This window comes from Cololabis saira, chromosome 20 (assembly GCF_033807715.1).
Source record: "Cololabis saira isolate AMF1-May2022 chromosome 20, fColSai1.1, whole genome shotgun sequence".
Lineage (NCBI taxonomy): Eukaryota > Metazoa > Chordata > Actinopteri > Beloniformes > Belonidae > Cololabis > Cololabis saira.
In genome coordinates, this window is record NC_084606.1 from 36042615 (window position 1) to 36067385 (window position 24771).

The 24771-nt window shown below is 40.1% G+C and overlaps 1 protein-coding gene across 3 annotated transcripts; it reads left to right on the forward strand.

Moving 5' to 3' along the window:
• Positions 1–1061: 1061 nt before the first annotated feature.
• Positions 1062–24277, forward strand: LOC133420270 (uncharacterized). Of its 3 annotated transcripts, none has more exons than XM_061709924.1 (5): positions 1062–1424; positions 3746–3783; positions 6307–6541; positions 23565–23616; positions 24027–24277. In XM_061709924.1, the coding sequence occupies exons 1-5, from the start codon at positions 1172–1174 to the stop codon at positions 24067–24069; spliced, it is 621 nt and encodes a 206-aa protein (XP_061565908.1). In that variant the 5' UTR covers positions 1062–1171; the 3' UTR covers positions 24070–24277. The 3 variants fall into 3 exon arrangements, with proteins under 3 accessions (XP_061565908.1, XP_061565907.1, XP_061565909.1); XM_061709923.1 differs by having other exon boundaries at positions 23565–23611; positions 24027–24276; XM_061709925.1 differs by lacking the exons at positions 23565–23616; positions 24027–24277 and adding an exon at positions 8972–10111.
• The last annotated feature ends 494 nt before the right edge of the window (positions 24278–24771 follow it).

A 24771-nucleotide genomic window follows, 5' to 3' on the forward strand; every position in this document is an offset into this window, starting at 1 on the left:
AACCCATGGCAAAAGTTTGTAATTCTGATATGACTTTGTTTGTTTGTATCTATCTTTCAATAAAAAAAAAAAACACATATTCTGGTGTAAAACTAAAGTGAAGTTAAAGTGAGTTAACAAAGGGGAAGTTAACCTGCATGGGGAACTTTCTCCAGCTGAGAGCAGCAGTGCCAGCTGGGATCAGACTGGGAACAGCGACACTCGCGGCCAGAGCGAGAACTGCAGGTCACGTACGCGTTCAGTGTCTTTTTGAGAACGTGCACGTCGACTATGGAGCCAAATCAAGGCCAAAAGTTTTGCTAATTTGAAAATAAAATTTGAACCTGAAAATTCTTTTTTACAGTTTCAATTTTTTTTTTCGGTATCAGATCTTTTTTTCAGTTTCAGAACTTTTTATTTCAGTTTCAAATCTTTTTTTCAGTTTCAGATCTTTTTTTTTTCAGTTTCACATCTTTTTTTTCAGTTTCACTTCTTTTTTTTCCAGTTTCAAATCTTTAGTTCCCTTTAAAGTTGATTTCAAAATGTATTTGGAGACAATACAATTGGTTAATAACAAAAAATGTAATACCACTGTCAACCTCATAAAAGAAATGTTTACGGATATCTGAATGTATTGCCTTCCTTTTATTATTTAGTGTAATTGTTAATGTCACGAACTACTTGCACTTTATTGTAGCTTTTTTTGTGAAGAGAACAATTTTATATTTTTTGGACTATAATGATGCCTATGTATGTTTGTTTTTTATATTATTGAATGATACCTACCATTTATTATTATTTAATGTTATTGTATTTTCTGGAATTGAAATAAAGTTTCATACAAAAAATGTTAATTAAAAAAAAAAAAAAAAAAAGCATATGCTGCGTTCCATTTGTCCTCGGAAGTCGGAATTTCCCAGTTCCCAGTCAGAATTTTCAACTGGAACGCCCCTCGAAGTGGGATTTCCTACTGGGAAAGTGGGAGAAGCTTCACCACCCCCGAGTTACCATTCAAAGATGGCTGCCATTCCCAGTTCCCAGTCCGATTTCCGAGGTAAATGGAACGCAGCAATAAACGAGCCGGGGAGCCGAACGGACGCGAACGCAGGCACCAACTGCAAGTATAACAGGGACTTTAAGCTGCAAACCATCACCTTCACATCTTTTTCCATTCGTTATTTTTGTCTGAGAGATGGAGCAAAAAAAGCCCAAAAGGATTTTGAAAGATTCCTTGGACAATCTTTCTGAGCAGAACTTCCAGGAGTTTTGCGCAGCGCTCGTGGACCCCAGTATGGAGACGCGCGTCCCTCTCGCGAAGGTGCAGGGGAAAAGCCGCCTGGACATCGCAAATGAGATGATAAGCACTTTCACGGAGCAGGGAGCTCTCAAGGTGGCCGAAAAGATCCTCAGATACATCAAATGCACCGAGGCTGCGAACAAACTCGGTAGGTTCAACATCTGGATTCGTGGTTGGATGCAGGGACGCAGAAACTGCGGGTGTAATATTATAAATCGGCGGAGGTTTGTGTATTAATACACAAAAAGTAAAGATTATCTTAGAATATAAAAGAGTTTTACTCGTGAAACCTCATTAAACAACGTTCAACAGTTACACACAAAACAGCCTCGTTTTCTAGTTTACTTTCGCTTTTGCGCACATAAAAGTTCAGTGAAATGAAGGCTGCGCCGTTTTGAGACACTTTAACTTGAAGAAAAACAAGATAGGCTATTTATGAAGCTGGAGCAAATAAAGGCTCTTTGAACGCTGGAACTCTTTCAAACTGATAGATGAAGAATCACAGATGTAACTGTCGGTTGTGGAAGTTTCCACAGGACACTAGCGGAGCAGGCGGGGGGGGGGGGGGCGACCGCCCCGGGCCCACTGCTCCGTGGGGGCCCACGCCCAAGAGGAAAAAAACAAAGTGTTCTGAATAAAATAAGGAAAGTTGCACTGTATAACAATTGCGTTCATAAGGATAAAGTTGTTTAAAAAATAAAAATGAAAGATATAGTCCCTTTTCCTCTGCTGTGTCTGCCTGTCATGCACGGGTACGTGCGCGCATGTTGTCTGTTTACTTTTAAGGCCCGTTTACACGGAGCAAAAACGGAGGTGTTTTCATGCGTTTTGGCCGTTCGTTTACACGAAAACGAAGCTCAAAGCCCCCAAAAACGATCATTTCTGAAAACTCCGGCCAAAGTGGAGATTTTCAAAAACTTCGTTTTCACGTTTGCGTCTAAGCAGAGGAAACGGAGGAAAACTGAGGAAAACGGAGATTTAAGCTTCAGAACGTCACATTATGCACCAGAAACTCACCAGCGTGCGACCTGTGTTTACAATTAGTTTGGCCACCGTCAATATTTTCTTGTATTTTACCTGTTTTATATTCTAAAGTCACATTTAAAAGTAACCCCCCCCCCCCGTCCAGCCTCCTGCTCATTCATTGGGAGGGAAGCCTGTGAGCGCGTCAGCCAGCAGCATGAAGCCTGAATTATGGTTCCGCGTTAAATCAACGGCGTAGGGTACGCGGCGACGCGCATCGTACGTGCGTGTCGCCGCGTACCCTACGCCGTATGCTCTGCATTGGTGTAACGCGGAACCATAAATCAGCCTTAACTGGAAGTTACACGTGTCATTTGTTGATGTTTTTTCCAGGATTCTGATTGGCTAGCATGACGTTAACAGCGTATTCATGCGGGTCCGTGTAAACGAGCATATTTTTGAAAACGTAGAGGGGAAAATATCCGTTTTTGTAAATACCCGGCTACGTGTAAACGCGCACATTGTAAACTGTTGTCGTGTAGGTTGAACACGTGTTTCTGAATTGTGCTACTCGGCGAAACCGACATCTATGGAAGCCCATTTCCGCCAGTAAAAGAAAAAAAAAATAAGATGAAAACTTAGCCTTAAAAATAAAAATATCCCCACGATAAGTCATGAAATAAAGGTCGAAATTATGAGATAGAAAGTCCTAATTATGAGATAAAAAGTTGAAATAATGAGTTTTTATGTCATAATTATGACTTACCGTGGGGATATTTTTATTTTTAAGGCTAAGATTTCATCTTATTTTTTTCTTTTACTGGTGGAAATGAGCTTCCATTGACATTACTGGACGTAATTAGATTTTTATCTCCAGGTTGATACTTATATCTTAAAGTCTGCATTAGGCTTATAATTAGGTTTGACATAATGACTGGTAAATCCCTGGTGCTGAAACCTCAAGTGATGGTTCTGACCGTGTTGCTGCTGCTGTGGTTGTGTGTCAGAGACGCTGATCTGTGGCATTTTTAGCGATTATGTTTTAATGGATATGTTTAGGCCACAAGGGCCCATCTAGAATGCTTGGCCCCCCCTGGGCTGGGACCCCTGCTCCGCCCCGTCACGGGACAAACGGGTTTGATCAGAACTAATACAAAGAAACATTAATGAGCATCATAGGTCAGCCTAAACTAGTGGTCCCCGGATTATTTTTGGTGGGGCCCCCTTTGGTTTATCAAACAAGTGCATTTAGTGTAGGCTATAGTAGATAATCTGACTAAAAGTATGAAAGATAAACATTTTTTAAATAGTTCACATTTGTATTGTTTCAAAATATAAACACTACAGGTACACAACGCATGATTATTCTATCCGTCCATCTTTGTAGCACATTTTCTACATTTTTTGCCAATGGATCTTATAACAGACCCCCCACTCACCCCCAGTTATGCAGTAAATGTTTTTTATCTTTCAGAATTTAATACTGTGTCTTCCTCACTTTTGCAGCTCAAGAGGCAGGTGCAGGACCAGGAGGACCAGCAAATGTAAGTCAGACACGAGACCAGAGGAAAAGGCTGGATCTATCAAAGGGAGGGCTCAGGCTATTCATGGGAAATGAAAAATGAAGTCAAGCAATCATATTGGAATTAATTTTATTGCTTTAATGAATTTTCCTGTGCTTTTGCAGCCAGCCTCTAGTGGCCAGTCAAGCTACTAAAACTTTATTTTAAGAAAGAACATGATGTACATAGAGAGAACATGATGTGTATCGGGATTAGGGATAGGCGATATTTTACCATTCAGGATATACCAACAAAAACATTCCCCACGGTAAAAACGATAAATTCCCGTTGATGACGTTTTTGTGTAAAGCTGATTTATGGTACGTACAACGTACGGGAAGGAAGGAAGGAAGGAAGGAAGGAAGGAAGGAAGGAAGGAAGGAAGGAAGGAAGGAAGGAAGGAAGGAAGGAAGGAAGGAAGGAAGGAAGGAAGGAAGGAAGGAAGGAAGGAAGGAAGGAAGGAAGGAAGGAAGGAAGAAATGAGCCAGAAAGAAAGAAAGAAAGAAAGAAAGAAATGAGCCAAGAAAGAAAGAAAGAAAGAAATGAGCCTGAAAGAAAGAAAGAAAGAAAGAAAGAAAGAAATGAGCCAAGAAAGAAAGAAAGAAAGAAAGAAAGAAAGAAAGAAAGAAAGAAATGAGCCAAGAAAGAAAGAAAGAAAGAAAGAAAGAAAGAAGGAAGGAAGAAAGAAAGAAATGAGCCAAGAAAGAAAGAAAGAAAGAAAGAAAGAAAGAAAGAAAGAAAGAAAGAAATGAGCCAAGAAAGAAAGAAAGAAAGAAAGAAAGAAAGAAAGAAAGAAAGAAAGAAAGAAAGAAAGAAGAAAGGAAGGAAGGAAGGAAGGAAGGAAGGAAGGAAGGAAGGAAGGAAGGAAGGAAGGAAGGAAGGAAGGAAGGAAGGAAGGAAAGAAATGAGCCAGAAAGAAAGAAAGAAAGAAAGAAAGAAATGAGCCTGAAAGAAAGAAAGAAAGAAAGAAAGAAAGAAAGAAAGAAAGAAAGAAAGAAAGAAAGAAAGAAAGAAAGAAAGAAAGAAAGAAAGAAAGAAAGAAAGAAAGAAAGAAGGATAAATTCCTGTTGATGACGTTTTTGTATTGGTATTTTTTTTATTGTTATCGGGATAAATGCCAGAAATTATCGTGATCAATTCTTTAGTCCATACCGCCCATCCCTAATCGGGATGATAAATGAATTCAGCTTTGGAGGAAAACGAAGCACCTGTTTTGCTAAAATAAAAACCCCAGTCCTGCACATTGATCAGTCTAACACACCAAGCATCCGAACTACATGTTTCACATTCCTCATAAAAGGGGGGAATTGCTCTTTATCGTAATCACACACTTTTCTAACAGCAACTGAACGCAACATTCCTCATCCTTGACTTAGTGAGCGGATATGCGCGTTAGGGCTGGGCGATATATATCGAGATTTTAATATATATCGATATATTTTCAAACGCAATATGGTACGAGACAATATCGTTTATATCGATTATTAAAAAAATATATATATATTTTTTATGAGTTTGATTTAGCTTATTTTGTGACAAATTGACTTGAATGTTTTATTTGAGATTTGCACAAATGTTTTGTTATTTTCACAACTGTCAACCTCAGTGGAAAAGTCTGCCTGTTACTGTCTACATTGTATTAATTACACAGTGTATTTTAATTTAATTGTTATGCAGGAAAGGGGTATTTGTTTTATTTTATTCAAGAAGCATTTTTATTCCATAATTGCAGGCAGTTTATTTTTATTTCATTTGTTTTATACATTTTGATATTGTGCAGACCTCTGTTAATAAAGGAACCTGTGAGACATTTGGCACGAGGCTTTGTATTAAAACTGACTGTTTTTTTAAGGGTTTGCCTCAGAAAAAAATGAAGCTAACAGAGATGCTAACAGGGGCGGCAGTAGCTCAGGTGGTAGAGCGGGTCGTCCAATGATCCGAAGGTCGGCGGTTCGAATCCCGCTCTGTCCCAGTTTGCTGTCGTAGTGTCCTTGGGCAAGACACCTTACCCACCTTGCCCCGTGTGAATGTGTTTGAATGTGTATGAATGTTGGTGGTGGTCGGAGGGGCCGTTAGGCGCGATATGGCAGCCACGCTTCCGTCAGTCTGCCCCAGGGCAGCTGTGGCTACAAATGTAGCTTACCACCACCAGAGAGAATGTGTATGAATGAATAATGATTTCTGTAAATTTCTGTAAAGCGCTCTGGGTGCCTAGAAGGGCGCTATATAAATCCAAGTCATTATTATTATTATTATTATTAACAGAGATGCTAACAGAGATGCTAACAGAGATGCTAACAGAGATGCTATGCTATAATGCTTTGGGGGAAACCCCAATTATGGCACAGAAAAAATATCGATATATATCGAGTATCGCCATTCAGCTAGAAAATATCGAGATATGACTTTTGGTCCATATCGCCCAGCCCTAATGCGCGTGCACTAAGCTGGAAACCATCACCTTCTCATCTTTTTTCTTTCTTTCTTTTTGTCTGAATGATGCAGCAAAAAACCCCGAAAAAGATTTTGAAAGACTCCCTGGACGAGCTTTCTGAGGAGAACTTCAATGAGTTTTGCGACGCGCTCGTGGGCGCTCGCGTCCCTCTCGTGAAGGTGCAGGGGAAAAGCCGCCTGGAGATCGCAGAAATGATGATAAGCACTTTCATGGAGCAGGGAGCTCTGGAGGGGGCAGAGAAGATCCTCAGAGAGATCAGCTGCCCCCTGGTTGCGGACAAACTCGGTAGGTTCAACATCTGGGTCCGTGGTAGGTTACGTTTGCTTCTGCGCACACAAAAGTTCAGTGAAATGAAGGCTGCTCCCAGTTTCCTTTCTCCTTGAAGCCATTTGAGACACTTTAACTTGAGGAAAAACAAGATATTTATGAAGCTGGAGCAAATAAAAGCTCGTTTGAACTCTTTCAAACAGCTAAATGGAGAATCACAGATGTAAATGTCCGCTGGTGAAGTTTTCACGGGACAAACAGCTTTGTTGCTGTTGAGTCATAAATGTTCATATGTGTGTAGTCTGTGGAAACATATTTGAGTCATATTTTAATAAAACAACGTTACATATAAGGTAAAAGCTGATATTCAATTCAATTCAATTTTATTTATATAGCGTCTAATACAACAGATGTTGTCTCTAGACGCTTTCCAGAGATCCAGAACATGAACATAAACATAAACATAAACCCCCGAGCAATTATTACATAAATAATGTCAGGTAAAAACTCCCCTAGTGGGAGAAAAGCCTTAAGCCAAACAGTGGCAAGGAAAACTCCCCTTTAGGAGGAAAGAAACCTTGAGCAGGACCAGGCTCATAAGGGGGGACCCTCCTGCCGAAGGCCAGACTGGGGGAGTCGGGGGACGTCAGCAGCACACAGCAGGCAGGTGGAAGCAGCAACAGGATGACCAGAGGTGGGGGGGGCGTCAGCAGCACACAGCAGGCAGGTGGAAGCAGCAACAGGATGACCAGAGGTGGGGGGGGCGTCAGCAGCACACAGCAGGCAGGTGGAAGCAGCAGCAGGATGACCAGAGGGGGGGGGTGCAGGCAGGCGGAAGCAGCAACAGCAGACATCCACGTAGGCAGGTGGAAGCAGCAACAGGATGACCGGGGATGGGGGGAGGGGGGCCGGGAACACATGCCAGAACGCAGCTCCTGAAGCTCCGGCCTGCAAACATGCGCAAAAGAGAAAAAGGGGGGGCCGGCACAAGAAACTACAGGAGCGATGGACAAAAATGATAGCTATGAGATATACTTATAATAAATAAAAATGGTAATGGGGAAGAGAGGCAGGGAAAAGGAGAGGAGATATTTTAGCAGCTTTATTATTCTCAACAGTCGTTAACAGCCAGGTATAATAAAATGCATGATTACATTTACCTCTGCACTTATATTTAGGTCAGGGGTGTCAAACTCATGACCAATTTTTTTCTCGCGGGCCGCACCCTCAAAATAACAAAAACAGTGCGGAAATTATTTTTTCTAATTCTTTTTTTTTTACTATTGTTATCTAATCCAATATCAGTTTAGTTAATTTTAAAGGAAATATGCACTTTGTTTACACCATAATTATGTAAAATATATTTCTTCAGGATCTTTTCTTGAAATTTCTCGTTTTTTTTCAAATTATGTAAGATACTTTTAATATCATTTTACAAAGATAAACACAAACAAGTATGTTTTTTTTACATTTCGCTTTTTTATAGGAAATTTAATTAAAAGCAAAATCTTTCTTATTACATCCGAGAGTGTTTCTTTGTGATTTAGAGATTTTTCCAGTACAATTAAGTGTATTTATTTTTAAAAATTGGCGCAGATATTTACGCCAGTGTGCCAAAAAAGTCAGCATTTCTCTTTTAACTGTTTTACTTTGTCACTATCCTCGTATTCAAAACTGAAATTCTCCGAATAAATATCTTCTATCATCTTTTTTAGCAGTGATATTTTTCCTGCAAAAATATATAATAGTAATCAGTTAATAAAAATAAACGACCGTTTACAAAGAAATAAAATCTGCAAATGCATTCTAGAAAACTGCTCTCTTTGTGGAATAACGATGGATTTGTATAAGAAATATATTATCGGATATGCTGCGATTCATGGCAATTATTTATGCCTTCCTTTTTAGTAAATTAACATTTAGTTTTTTTTGCGTTGGAAACCTCTCTCGGGCCGCATGAAAACCTCTCTCCCCCACGGGCCGCACATTTGACACCCCTGATTTAGGGTGAATATCCTCAGTCAGCAACAATTAAAACGTTTACTAAGATGACCAGAATGACACCTGCTGGCCACAACTGTAGACTGTATAATAATAGACTGGAAAAACCACGTGACGTCACCCACTGGCGCACCTCTGGACAGATTTGACCAGAACTAATATAAGAAACATTAATGAGCATCATAGGTCAGCCTAAACTAGTGGTCCCCGGATTATGTTTTATGGGCCCCCCTTTGGTTTATCAAACAAGTTAATTTAGTGTATAGTATATTATCTGACTAAAAGTGTAAAAGATAAACATTTTTTAAACAGTTCACATTTGTATTGTTTCAAAATATAAACACTACTGGCACACAACTCACAATTATTCTATCCGTCCACCCACCGTAAATGCAGTGAATGCATTTTATCTTTCAGAATTTAATACTGTCTTTTTCACTTTTACAGGTAGAGACAAACTTGACTTAATCCAGAATGGGGGCCAAGATGATATGGATCTGCGCTAGACACGTCATCCAGTGTGAGATGTATGCCAGAATAAGGCCCAATCCCAATACTCCCCCTACTTTCTTTCACTAGCCCTACTTTCTTTCACTACCCCTAAAAAAGAAGGGACAGATTTTAGGGCACTTGAAATCTTCCCAGGTCTGTCCCAATTAGGGTTGCACGGTATACCGGTACCAGTATAGTACCGCGGTACTAGAGTTTTGAAAACGGTACTATACCAGCATTTAAAAACAAACGGTACTTTTATATATTTTTTCTATGCAAACGAATTGGTAAATTGGAGCCTGTCTCTTTAAGCACGGCGAGCTCAGCGAGTGTGACGTAGTTGCAGAAGCAGAGCCGCCTCCCCCTCCCACTCGCATGCGGAGGAGAGAGAAACGAGAAGTCGCGTGTTAGACAGACAGAGCGGGTTGAAATAAAGTTGAAATAAATAGAGATGGCAGCTGCAGAAAAGCCCGTACTTTTGGACAAAATGGGGGCCCGAAGTACGGTGTGGAAATATTTCGGGTTCAAACCGAGCGATATGGGCAAGCCATTGAACCCAGAAACACCGCAGTCCGAGCGGTGCGACAAAGTGAGTCTCGCAAAAGGAGGCAACACTTCAAACTTGTCCAAACATTTAAAGGACAACCACGCGGACTTCTTCCACGACTTCAGTCAAGAACGACAGCTGATAACTTTGTTCACCAGTTCACTGCACTGTCATGTCAATTAAAGAAGTACAGAGCCTCTCCCAGCCCGTAGTAAACCTACAGTAGCCTATACAGAGAGTTAAAACATGTCCATGGTTAATAAATGCAATTTTTAAATATTAAAAAAAAAAAAATTACAATCTTAAAATATTTAAATAAATTCCACAGACTATAATATAACTTTAATATATTTTTTATATTTTAATATTATTTAATGTTTCATATATATTATAAACCATTAAGGCAATGAATTATATTAATTAATATTATATATTAAAACACACTTTTGTAAAACATTCCATTAGCCTACAATATCTAATCCTATCCTAAAGGACTGTCTCAGAAAATTAGAATAGTGTGATGAAGTTCTTTATTTTCTGTAATGTAATTTAAAAAACAAAAATGTCATACATTCTGGATTTATTACAAATCAACTAAAATATTGCAAGCCTTTTATTATTTTAATATTGATGATTATGGCTTACAGTTTAAGATTAAGATTCCCAGAATATTCAAATTTTTTGAGATAGGATATTTGAGTTTTCTTAAAGTGTAAGCCATGATCAGCAATATTAAAATAATAAAAGGCTTGCAATATTTCAGTTGATTTGTAATGAATCCAGAATGTATGACTTTTTTGTTTTTTGTAATTGCATTACAGAAAATCACAATATTCTAATTTTCTGAGACATTCCTGTAGATGATAGAATGAGCCTCAATTTATTTTTCTAGTTATGCCCATTTAATGTTTCATGTGGCCTATAGTTTCAAAACACAAACCTTTTGAACAATGAGAACAAGTAAAATAAAGCAATGGCATTTAAAGTAAAATGACCATGTTAATTAAAATACTGTACCCCCTCCTTCCCCCAATTACAGAAGACTAGTGCTCCTGGCTCAGAGAGGGTGACACCACCCACTCAGAAGCAGGAGTTTTTGCTGCTACAGTATTTTATTTAACATGGTGACTTTAATTTGAATGGCATTGCTTTATTTTACTTGTTCACACTGTTCTAAAGGTTTGAACATTTTAATATCCCATGCCAATTATTTATTTTATTCATTGTTGTTATTGTTCCCAAAGTCTGCTTTAAAATAAAGGAAAATATTGACATTTGAGAGTGTTCCACCTTTTTACAAAAAGTATCGAAAAGTATCGAAAAGTATCGAAATACATATTGGTATCGGTATCGAAACAGAAATTTGGTATCGTGACAACCCTAGTCCCAATACTCCCCCTACTGCTACTTTCAGCACCACCCCTAAAATCAGGAAGCTGAGACCCAAAAGCTGTTTTAATTTCAGCTGTAGCGCTGTTAATATGCCACTTTATTAAGTTTTAATATTTTTTCAGGGGTAAAAGTAACCGTTAAGATCCCCAACCTGGGCTCAGTTTATCCAAATAACACCTGTTAAGAAATTTGATCTGATGTTTTCGGAGATGAGAAGAGCCGCCGGCTCGGAGCAGCAGCAGCCGGAGTACAGACGTGATCACCAGGTCAACCTGCGCCGTCGTCCCGGGGGAGAAACCTGCAGCTCTGTGGAGAATTACCTCTGGCTGAAACAAATCATTTAGGAAGATAAATGTTGGTTTAATAGATGAAATCTAACAGTTGTAGCTACGCCTGTTAAGAAATTTGCTCCAAAAATTTCGAGATTTCTTCCTGCTGGCTCCGGAGCTGAAAAAATAAGAAATGTCCGCCATGTTTTTTTTTTTTATTCAGTCCGCAAATGGCGACGAAAAGCATTCTGGGAAATTTTTCTGGCCCTAGATCAGCTAGTGAGGATCGGAAATCCCTACATCCATAGCCACTACACTACTTTTCTTCACTAGACCTAGGTGGAAAGAGGAATTGGGACACCACTACCCTCACGGGAACGCGCAAAATTTAGGGGTAGGCATGAAAACGAGGGGTAGTGGGAGAATTGGGACAGAGCCTAAGAGCTCTGCCAACCTCTCAGGAGAAGAAGGCTACGAGGGTCCTCTCAGAAACTCAGATGCATGCAAAAACATCCTTCGGAAGCAGCAACCATATCTCATAGCTGACCTCGAAATTGGTTCTTCACTGAGAATAATCTGTGATTTGAACATGACAATAAAATCATTGTTTTAAGTAAGATCTGAGTTACTGTGTTTGCTTTTCCCACAATATGGAAAAAATAATGCTTCAACGTTGATATTTTGACCTAAACCTTTAATTGGGGCTAAGAACGGCTCCTGAACTGACATAATTGGTGTTAGAACTGTAAAAGAAGAAGTGGATGAGCAGAGGAGTGGAAAAAATGGACTCGTTAATGAGCAACCAGCTTGATTTCTATGCTGGTCTAAACTGGTCATTGATGGTTTGATGGTGGTTTGATTTGAAGATTTTATTTCAAACATAGATGTTAAAGGGATTGTGACATGAAAAACACATTTTTCTTGATTTTTTGTGTTTTGTTGGGTGTCTTGACATCAATTACACCCAAAAAACAACAAACTTTTAACATTCAGTGTATTGTGTGCTTTCTGGGATTTTCCGCATAACTATGCAAAAACGGCGCATGTGGTTTGGTGGTGGATCGTTACGTCACGCCCCGCTAAATCACCGCCCCCTCCAACCAGCTCCCTGTCTCCTCTCCTCTCCAGCGCACCATAAAGGCTGATTTATGGTTCCGCGTTACACCGACGCAGAGCCTACGGCGTAGGGTTACGCGGCGACGCGCTCGGTACGCTGAACCCTACGGCGTAGGCTCTGCGTCGATTTAACGCGGAACCATAAATGAGGCTTAACACGCAGCTGTTTAGAGCCTCTTTTGTTCTAATCACCGGAGGAAAACTGCTTAGAAGACCCGCGGCCACTGACTGGACTTAAGATAAGGGGACAGTGCTGCTTGCATGCCTTTATTTTTATGATTGTTTGCTGTGGTTCGCCCTCCTGCTTTTCCGTGCATGCTTCGCCTGTCGCTCCAACGCCGCTGTGAGCGTATGGCTGGAGGAGGAGGAGGTTTGGAGGAGGAGCGGAGCAATGATTGACAGGAAAGGGGGGAAAGGAAGCATTTTTCACGGCGCAAAAAAACACTGTAATAAAAAGCCAGGAAAAGAGTACTAAGAGTGAAGTTTTTCTTGTTACACTCTTTTAGACACATTTGAGGGATGTTGCCCAAGACTTTTAATAGTGTTAAAAGCATGTTAAAAATGATGTCACAATACCTTTAAAAAAAAAAAGTACAAAAAAGTAAAAAAACAGAATATAAATATACCGTATTTTCTGGACTATAAGCCGCTACTTTTTTCATAGGTTTTGAACCATGCGGCTTATACAAAGGTGCGGCTATTCTGTGGATTTTTCTTCCACCGCTCGGGGGAGTGCTAACCGGAATTAGAATCAAAACTAAGACAAAATAAATGCAAAGAAGAATACGCTACTTCTTCTTTAGCAGATAGAAGTAGAAGCAGATTTCAAACAGATAAATAGATAAATAAATACCGGTTATTTTCTCTTGGTTCTGTCCCGTTTTAATCAGCAAAGTTGCTGCCGTGTTAAAAGACACTGTTAGGAAAGATCTATTTAGGTACAAACATGATCATCATTTACAGTTCAAAATCCTTCTGTACATGTAGTAAATATCTAATCTAACAACATAAATATCTGCGTCTTGCATATCTTTTTTTTTTTTAAATAAAAGTGGGTGCGGCTTATATACAGGTGCGGCTTGTATATCTTTTTTTTATTGTTTTTTTAAAAATAGAGCGGGTGCGGCTTATATACAGGTGCGGCTTATAGTCCAGAAAATACGGTATATATATATGTACAGCTCTTGGTCAGACCACACAGATCGACCAACATGCTCAAAACGGAGTAGGATTGAAGAAAACACTTATCAAGTGTACCCTTTTTTGATTTTTTTATCCCCGGTTTTTTGTGTCAGACAAAACAAACGCCCAGCATTTAGTTGTGCTACTATGTATGTACTAATAGAAGTAATTATAATGCATGTTATAGATGTTAGGTGTCAGATACTTCTGTCATTGCTCTTGAACAAGGCACCTCAGATATGGAGTTGGTCCCTGGGCTGCCATTGCTCCACTGCTCTTAATAGTTAGGGTCAAATGCAGAGGACGAATTTTCCCACTAGAATCAATCAAGTGTAACTTTTCCTCATGGTACTTTTAAATCTATTGGGAATTCATCTATTACAATTCAAAACAAAACCCCACAAAACACTGTAAATTAACATATTAATCCTCTCATGTCGACTCAAGGCCATTTTAATTCAAGTGCAAATTGTTGAAAACAAATGAAACAGTTTACAAAATCTGAAAATATTACAAATAATACAAAATAGCAGTGACCAAAACACCTGCAGAAATACTGCAGGAATGACATAGCAGCAGTTAAATGCAGCCTTCTGTAAGCTTTAAATATCCACTGGGCTTACATCAAATACATCAAAACACAACAATAAAAAACACTTTTCTGAACTTATCAATATGACTCTGTCCTTCACAGGATAAGTCAAATGGATCACTGCAAAAACTCACAATCTTAACAAGAATATTTCTCTTATTTCTAGTTAAAATGTCTCATTTTCAGTAGATTTTCACTTAAAATAAGTAGAAAAATCTGCCAGTGGAACAAGATTTTTTTGCTTGTAATGAGAAAATAAATCTTGTTCCACTGGCAGATTTTCCTACTTATTTCAAGTGAAAATTTACTTGAACCAGGTGAAAATTGTCAAATAAGTTATTTTTCTGGTGATGACTTTTAAGTGTAATGAGATTTTTTGACTAAAAATGAGACATTTTAACTAGAAATAAGACAAATATTCCTGGTAAGATTTTGAGTTTTTGCAGTGATAACTCTTGTGTGGTCACTTTGCGGAGCTTGGCTATGGCTGCCTACCCCACTCATAGAAGTTTCCAAAGACTTTTGTAATCATGTTTTCTGTTTTCAATTCTAGGGTGCTCCTACTTGTAGTTAAAATGTTCATCTGACTAAAACCACGCTCACACTCAGCTGTGGAGATAACCAGCGTGTTCACTGCTTGAAGGAGAGGTTTCAGCTCTTCTGGTGCTGGTGGTTTCAGTTCATCAACAGTTTTGAGTCTGATCATGTCAATATATTCCCTCATCCCTCTTTGAATTTGTCTGCCATTATCAAGCTTGAAAAAGGAGCATAGTTCCTGTATTTCCTTTCCGGCATAACGAACCCCACACACATCTGGCCAGCTACACAGCTGCCGCACTTTGATGTTGTTAAGAAAGTTCTGGTATTCTTACTTGCTTCTGTGTTTGCCAGGCAGGCAGCCCATTCTCGTCTCAATACTAGCAGCCAGGGCATGAAAAAAACGTTGGTGGTTTATTTCTCTGCTGTACCTTGAATTATTTGTCAGTGGACTCCTATGAATAGCTTCAAACCCACTGCTGTCCGAGCCTCTTCTGCTCTTGGTCCAGGTTGCTCTGCCATTGACTTTAACACGCGGACCTGCCGACTGACACTTGCTTCGGCCTTGGGGAGCGTCATGTTTCTTTCTTGAAGGGAGAGAGAGAATTCAGGCAGCTCTTCTAAGGCATCATACATGACTCCAAGATTCTGGACAAAGGTTGCAATTAGAAAAAGCCATCTTCACATAGAACGCGGCAACACTGCCGGGGTGGCGCAGAGTCGGCGGTGAATGGCCGCCGACTCTGCGCAGACTCGTCGCAGAGTCGGGGCAGAGCAGGGCGCGCAGGGGTCTCCAACTCCGGTCCTGGAGAGCACCTATCCAGCATGTTTTAGATCTTTCCCTGCTTCAGCACACCATGATACAAGGAGCTGTGTCAGCAACAGAACTGTCCGGACCTTGGTGACAAGTTAATCAAATCAAATCAAATCAAATCAAACTTTATTTATATAGCACTTATCATACAAATAATGTAACACAAAGTGCTTAACATAAAACAAATAAACATAAAAATTATTAATGCCCCCCTCCCCGCACACACAAGCACACTACAATTCACCTAAATTACACACACAGACACACACGCAGACACATGGTGTAGACATGGCTAGGCACAGAGGATCCAGGTGAGGAAACAGTAACAGGGAGCCGTCCACGCCAGGAGGTCCCATAGCCCGCAGCTACAAGGGGGGGGGGCCCACAGAGACCATCCCGGCCCGGACGGAAAGAGGAGTCCACACCACAGCGGTGAAGCCGTGGTGCAGAGCTCCACAACCATCCAGGCCAGAACCATCCCCAGGACGACCCCCTGCAGGCCAGAGTCACTCCCAGCATGGAGGCTCCCCATGAGGAAACACTGGAGATAAAAGCTACAAGAAAGCAGGATAAAATACACTAAAGGAGTTTAAAAGAGTATAACATAACATAAAATCCTAAAAGTATGTCTAGAAAGCAAGACATTAAAAACTAAAATGACGACCATGGATTAGAATCAGGTGTGTTCATGCAGGGAGACACCTAAAACATGCTGGATAGGTCTCTCCAGGACTGGAGTTGGAGACCCCTGGCGTACATATTTGTTGCAAGTGGCTTGGCGACCGAAAAAGAGTTTCATAACCATATATTGATAAATGATTCAATTGATCCTGATATGAGGCATGGAAATGCTATATTTTATTTTAAATTAACATTTTATTGTTAAAAGAGCAAAAGAATATCACATTTCTTTTTTTTTTTTTTTTTAAGGTTTTTTTGGGCTCTAGTGGCCCTTTATTGGAGATGCAGACTGGAAAGGGGTAGAGAGAGAGAACGGGGAAGACACGCAGCAAAGGTGCGCGGGCTGGATTCGAACCCGCGACCGCTGCAGGAGGACTGTAGCCTCAGTATATGGCCCGCTGCTTAACCCACTGCGCCACCGAGCAGCCAGAATATCACATTTCTACCACTTTTAAACACACCAGGTATGTCCAAATTCTGGGAGATTTCTCTCCACTTTTGTCCCTTTTTATTGATGTCCCGATAGGCCTGCAGTCTCATCCCACAGCTCCTCACACAGACTCACAGCCAAGATCATTCTTTCTTCCAACTTCATCATCTCTGATCTACAAGCTGCAACTTTTCTTTTCTCCCTCCAGCACCTTCTCTCCTATTGGACACCGCCGAGATGCCGTCACAGGGCCCACGGTGAAATTAAAAAAATTTCAATTTGCAGCAGCAGCTTGGGGCGTCTTGCGCGGTAACCCGGCGGCTGCTCAGCGGTGTGCGCCTGTTGCGCGCTCTGCCGCCACGGCAACCCGGCGGCGTGCGTCCACTTGCGCCCTTTGCCGACGCGCAAACTCGGCAGCGTGCGCCCTGTTGCGCGCCGCCGACCTCGGCGGCAGACCCTGCACCCTCGCGCGGCGGCAGCACATACACAATGAATGGGAAAGCCGGCGGCGGCTGCCGCTGTGCCGCTATGTGACTAAATGTGGCTAAAGGCGATTTGCTAAACCACTGAACATGCATCTCTCTGTTGAGCTTCTTTTGGGATCAACTGAGGCATCAGAAAAGTGCTTGTGGAGTGCAGGGTACTGTTGCCATACAGCTTTAATGGTCCTATAACTGGATGCCACCCATCTAGTGGTGAGAATTCTCCCTATGTTCAGACACTAATGCAAGAACCTCACAACATCAGTGAGCTCACAGCGGTTTCTGGCAGATGCATGATAGAGACTGTACACTTTGTAGGGTAGTAACAATATATCGTGCCACGAAATTTCGCGATACAAAAACGTCACAATACGTGTCGTGGAGGTGACAAAGTGTATCGCGATATTGGGTTATTAATATTAATCTATTGTGTTGACTAGTAACGCGCATCCGACCACACGTACCGACCGCGCCTTGACCCGCGGACCAAAATCTTATTCCGCTCAGAAGAAACTAGTCCCATTTTGTGGTCCCGTTTTGAGCTCTGAACTTTTACTAATGTAAGGCTGGTGTAGAGTTAAGCCTTACCTTATTAAATTAAACCTTTTTGGGGTTGTGAGTAGGATAAACACGGGGACAACTTCTGCTGAGTTCCAGTGTACTTTAATGTCCCTCAACAGTGTAGGATTTTAGAACATCAACACAACACCTAGTGCCGTACTGTGGCGTATCACTCCGCCCAATCTAAAACAGACTAATCACTACAGATAAACTGACTAGTCTCATTATAGTCCCTGATTTACATCAGAATATAAAGAATATATTTATAAAATAATGAACCCTGAATTACCAAAATAACCTTCTTAACAAAAATAAATCTCCTCTTACACTTATAAGGTGAGCATGAATCAATCTGTTTTATCATGTAAAATTGTATGTATTTATTTACTTTTATTTATTTATTTAATTGTAGTTGTTAAATTAGAAAGAAAAAAGTCAAATTATACATGACTGGTATGAAACTGAAGATGCATAATGCAAACCTGACATTTACTTTTAGTTCAGTTTGTGGAAAATGGTTGGCCTGGCTTTCTCTTTAAAACTTAAACAGTTATAAAGCATTACAAACTGTAACAATAGGGCAAATGCACAGTATTGTTTTGTATTTTGTGTCTTTCAAATAAAAGACAATTTTTTCCAGTCACATGTTCCTCATTCAAGATTGTTAAAAAATACTGCTATAATATCGTATCGTATCGTTATCGTGACCTCAATATCGTATATCGTACCGTATCGTGAGATTAGTGTATCGTTACACCCCCCTAACACTTTGTCAAAGAAAAACTGGAAATCATTCATCCCTGTAATTTCCTCAACAGCATCTCCAACACTCAACTCAAGACCGTGGTTCATGCAGTGCCACACCAGCACGTTGGGAAACTTTTCAACAATTTTGGTTACAACACCTGATTTACTTCCAAGCATGACAGAAGCTCCATCTGAAGCAAAGCAAACAAAGCGCTCCTTTATAATAATATCAGAGAAGCCATGGTGTGACAGGTGGTTCATCAGAGCTAGATAAATTCCATCGGCACTGGTTGCAGAAAGCTCAACTAGATCCAAGAAGAATGTTAGTGGCTCTTCACTCATCCCTAGGCTTGCTCTAATATAAATGATCAAAACTGATTTTTTACTGTCAGTTGTAGATTCATCTATCAGAACAGAAAATGTTGTTCCACTTTGAAGGACCTTTTCCAGAATCCTCTCTGAGGATTTCCTCTGCCACCTTCAGAGCTCCCTGCTCCGTGAAAGTGCTTATCACATTTGCGATGTCCAGGCGGCTTTTTCAGAGTTATACTCAGATCCTCAGAGTTATCCTCAGATCCTCAGAGTTATCCTCAGATCCTCAGAGTTATCCTCAGATCCTCAGTTATCCTCAGATCCTCAGAAAGATTGTTCAAGAGGTTTCTCAAAATCCTTGTGGGTTTTTTTTTGCGCCATGTCTCAGACAAAAAGAAAGAAAGAAAAAGATGAGAAGGTGATGGTTTGCAGCTTAGTGCACGCGCATATCCGCTCACTATTAAGTCAAGGAAGAGGAAGGATGCATTCAGTTGCTGTTGGAAAAGTGTGAGATCCCAAAAGAGAGCAACTACCGCGTTTTATGAGGAATGTGAAACGTGTACAAAAGTAAAACGGTTTTAGTAGCAGTCCCTGCACCGACCAATAGAGGCTGTCTGCAAAAGTGGGTCGGCCTCCAATGATTGTCGTATTAAAATCTCAAACGTTAGAGCAGAACTAAACATATTTACTGTCTGGTTCAAAAAACTGTTTTGGTCTCAATCAGTTGATTTCACATCCATGACGACTCTGAGGGGGTTATTGAGACGTCTTTTGTACCATGCGAAGAGAGTTTATATAAACACAATAAATTATTTTCTTTCCCTTTGTCTTTCCCTCTCTCTCTGCCGTTGTGGAAGTGTTTGGCTGACATTAGTCTGGTTGTCGCTCTGCCAACGTCACACCATGTGAGCAAGCAATCAGGGAATCGTTGCATGTGACTCACATGCAACGATTCCCCGATTGCTTGTTTGTCCGTCCAATTTGTAGAATCTATTTCTTGTATTTTAATTACAAAATACGTAATTATAATTCATTACATTTTTCAGACCAGTATTTTGTATTTATAATTAGAAGTAAAACAAATTTGAATGTGTTGTTCTGACGTTCATTTAATGTTCAATTTAGTAAGGATTTTTGTTCTTTTTTGGGGGGTGGTGGGCCATTTGCTTTACCAACAGAGCCAATGGCCACCCCCCCCACAATTAATTTAAAAAATATATATAAATAAATACTTTGACTTGCACTGGTGCACTATGAAATGGAACTCTACATCCACTATTGAAATAGTTTGTATACAATGGTAAGAGTTTCTATAGTTTCTATGGCAGCAACTATAAACATACCTTTCAAAAGGTGCACGGGTCCGCTGGACTGTCTCAGTTTGTAAGATCTGAAAATATTAAAATTACATTAGGATATGAGAACAGTAAATATTTATTGACTTTTATTTACAATTAAGATATACAACTGTTAGCTTTAGTGTTTGTTTGTTAATGAGCAAATGCAAAATGAATAATTTCTTTATAAATTCAACAGAATCAAAGGAAAATGTGCTCACCGACTGCACCTGTGACCTTGTTTCTTCATCAGTAATATGTTCAGTTTTGACCTTTACATTGTCTGGACCTTTTATAAGACACTCATACAAGAGTTCAGACAGGAAACATGGACTCTGTCCCCCATGGGCAATCCACATTGCCATAATCTGGCCAGCATTGAAGTATCCATTGTCTTTCATTGCTGTTATCAAATGAAATTAAACATCACATGTGAAATGGTTACATCAGAAATATTCAGGCTGAGTTTTATAAAAAAAAAAAACCTTTGGAGCTGCAAGTGAGGACTTTGGACCCTCAAAGATCCCAATTTTGTCCTTGATTTCATGAAGTCAGAGTGGGAAAAACTCCTCCATTGTCCACGGCTCCCTCAGATATTCCATAGTCATCAGTAAACCTGACATCCACTTTTTTCTCGGGTGAAAAATTGGATCTGCCCAGGGCTCTGGATGCTCCATCCCACACACTTCTTCTCATGATATTGAAGCGCACAGTGCTGTCATTATTTACTCTAGATGAAAACTGCTCCACTATTCTCTCTAAAGTCATCTTTAAATCACTGGAACAATAGTAGACAATAAAACAAAGTCATTGTTAGTGTCAGTGGGAATAACTGGGCCTGATTTACTAAAGGTTTGCGTGTGTAAAAACCTGTGCAAACTTGACAGCACCCGCAAACCAAAGTGCCAGCTGATCTACTAACAGCGTGCAAAGAGGACTGCGTCTCTGAAATGAGCAAAATAGCACACGCTGTTCATTTAGTACGTTTGCCCTGATGAATAATCAATATTGGGCGTACCCGCCAGAAATTCTAAATACTGGGAGGGGAAGATGCAAATAGGGTAATTTACCACACGCAATGAGATTTACCAAGCCTGAAAGTAGTTGCGCGTATTGTGATTGCGTCTGTATTTAATACGTTCGAAAGGAAGGTGCTAATCTGCTGCTGCTGTTATTGTGGCAAGGAGGCGACATCCAAAATCAAAAAATACGCAGAGAGAGAGTCTTTATTCTGCTGCATGCCATTTTAAAAATGGTTGCACAAGTTTTATTAAAGGCCACTTTTTCTTTAGTTCTTCGCCTTATATCTTGCCACCTTCTCTTATTGTGCCCCCTCCACTCGCTCACAAGCAGGCCAAGCCTTTGTGCCAAAACTTTGTATTTTATTGATTACTTATCTTATTGAACTTGAAATCATCCTTCGTAAATTACATTTAATTAAAACCCGTGCTTATTAATCACAAAACACAGGTTAAACATCATGACCAAATCCGCTCCGACCTGGTGCGTCAGGATCAGCGCAGAGACTGCAGCTTCGCCGGAATTATGGTTCTGCGTTAAATCGACGGCGTAGCCGACGGCGTAGGGTCGCGGTGCCGTGTGCGTCGCCGCGTACCTTACGCCGTCGGTTCTGCGTTGGTGTGACGCGGAACCATAAATCAGCCAATCAGGGAGCAAGGGGTTGGGGGAGCTGGGCTGATGTTGATCCGCGGACAAAACTTGTTAAGGAGCATCAAACTCACTCTTATCTACGCGGAAATAACGCTAAAATATAAAGAAGGCTTCCCAAAGTGTGATCTATGGTGAAATAGGAAAATTAAGATGTGCAACTCTTCTAAAGGTGAGACATGCATTTAATTGACTTAATGGCGCCAGCCTTGGCGTTTATTATTACGCAAATGTGGAATGTTTGGGTCTGTCTAATTTCGTCAAATTAAATTTGGAGATTCACCGTTCACATTTTTATGTGTATGCGTTGTATGAGAGAGAGATGGAGAGGGCGAGGGAGGGAGGGAGAGACGTGGCCTGTAAGTCGTTGTTTTTTGTTTTTTTGCAGTTTGGGTGCACAATACACTTGTGTGTGTGTGTGTGTGTGTGTGTGTGTGTGTGTGTGTGTGTGTGTGTGTGTGTGTGTGTGTGTGTGTGTGTGTGTGTGTATTAAAAAGAGATTTTGCAGTATGTTGTGTAATTGAAACTGGTTTGCTGTGATCGCTGATGGCAAACTCATATTAAGCATTTACATCGCTGGTTATTATGTGCCCCCCAATTAGATCTGTTCTGCCGCCGACTCTGTTTTAACCTCATCTGCCGTTCTTTTTGTCTTACTGCATTTATTCTATCGCAGATTTTCTCCGATATTGCGTTTCTTTTGGTAATGCTTAAATTTCTTTGCTGTAGTTAATGAATGTGTTTATTTGCCTCTTCCACTAATATTTCTAACTCCACCGCGTCAAATTTCATTTTGCGCTTGCGACTATCCTGCTTTCCATCCAGACTCTCCATGGCGCAAAGTTTGCGCCGCAAACCGTAAGACGCGCAACACTTCATTTAAATACTGCAGTTTGCGCCTATAATCCAACACCCAAATATCCACATTGATTAAAAATCAATTTTCCAAAAATATTTGTGATGACGTAAAGGGGTAAGGGAAAGAGTTTTACTTTTTTCTTGCTTTTCCAGAATAACTTAACCCACTGATATATCACACAAAAAATGTAAGGAGCATGTAAAAATACTCAAAACAAAATGAGGACAAATTGTTATTTGATCTGCCAAACCACTTCTGAAGATGGTCGGAGATGCATTGTCACCACACAGAACACAGGGTGTAAATGCAAGTGCAACTTGAATCTAAATGCAACATCTCTGCAGGGGGAAATAGGCCATAAAAAACAAAAACATTAAAATAGTTGGCTGCTGTGTCTGTCAATGGGAAGGCACATGCAATGGATCTATTGTAGATATGGACACTGGAGACATACATTGATACAAGGTGTAATTGTATGTGGTCAAGTGTTATCTGATTGCAATCTGATCACGAAAAGGGTGCCATACATACACATGAAAAATAATGCATGTTATAGCACGGATAATCTCCATTCAGAGAAGTTTTACACCATGATTTATAAAAAAAAAAAATCTATTGTATATTGTTGACAAGATTACCACAGAAATGACTGGATAACAGATAAAGAAGGGGACCCTGCCCGTTCTTCTCTGTCGGGGGAGGCGGGGGGCCGCGCCCGATTGGGTGAAATGTCACCATCTGCTGGACGAAAAAACACACCACAACAACAAACGGTGGATAAAACAGATCAGCGGTTCCCAACTTTGTCATCAACAGATGACAATTAATTAGATTAGATTTAAACAATTAATTAGATTGAAGGTGTGTGATTATGAAGGGAAATAACTAAAGGTTTATAACATGGTTTATATTTAAAACCATATAAATTTTTGTATTAATATTATTATATTAATAAAGTAATGTATTTATAATTATTAATTTATAATTATAATATTATTATTTTTAATGTGTTTCTCTTTCAGATACGTGGGCCCGGAGAACAACCAGACGACATACCTGCCAAGAATCTGTAAAGTAAAGCTGCAAAAATAAATAGTGTATATATAAATAAACCAGATCCTGTTTTGGCTGCTTACTCCAGTTCTTCTTGTTATTTATGTTATTTATAACAAGAACAATTAAAGGTATTCCCTGAGGTTTTTTTTTCAATGGGATCTCATCTGTTCCAGTCATGTAATTAACAATCATTTCAAGTGGATAATCAAACTATATTTATCTATAATTTAACAAGGAATGAGACAAAGATTCAAAGTTTTCAAGAAAAACAAGCCACATTTATTCATACAAAAAGAAAAATAATACACACATGATAAACAAATATATACATTTATATACAAAATAAAAACAAATTATATACAAATTATAAAAGACTATACATTTATATACAAAATCTCATTTTTCTTTGTCTTTTCCTGCCCTTCCAGTCTGCCACCAACAGCAGCTCTCACCACAGAGTCCTCGGTCTGAGCATCAACCTCGAGCTGCCAGCACGTCTCCCTGATGGACACGTAGTCTCCCTGATGGACATGTAGTCTCCCTGATGGACACGTAGTCTCCCTGATGGACATGTAGTCTCCCTGATGGACACGTAGTCTCCCTGATGGACACGTAGTCTCCGTGGATGAGGGACCAGCGGGTCCTCGCGATCCTCTGGATGAGGGACCAGCAGGTCCTCATGATCCTCCCACGCGGCAGTGTGGCGGCAGGATGGAGACGGCAGAGCTGCTGCAAACGGCCTCCACCAGGACATGCTGAAATCCCGGCTGGACATCAGGACGCTGGACCTCCTCCTGAGGAGGAAATGAACGAGAAAAAGAGTGTTGTGAACAAATAAAACCGGAAGAAGCCACAAATCACACGATATTAAGAATGCTGTTTGCTTCTCGTAATGCTATATTTGACCCGATCTTTGTACGTTTTGACCATATAGAAAGGTAATTCTTGCCATTGTGAGAATGAGATGAACCTGCTGTATTCTACTGTCCTTACTTTTTAACAACTTGTGCTTTCTATTATTTTACCTCTTTTCTTATCATGTTATTTCATTTTATTATTTACTGTTTAACTGTGTCTTGCTGCTTTTAATGTTGATGTAAAGCACTTTGAATTACCTTGTGTTGAATTGTGCTTTACAAATAAACTTGCCTTGCCTCCATCATGTAGATCTTC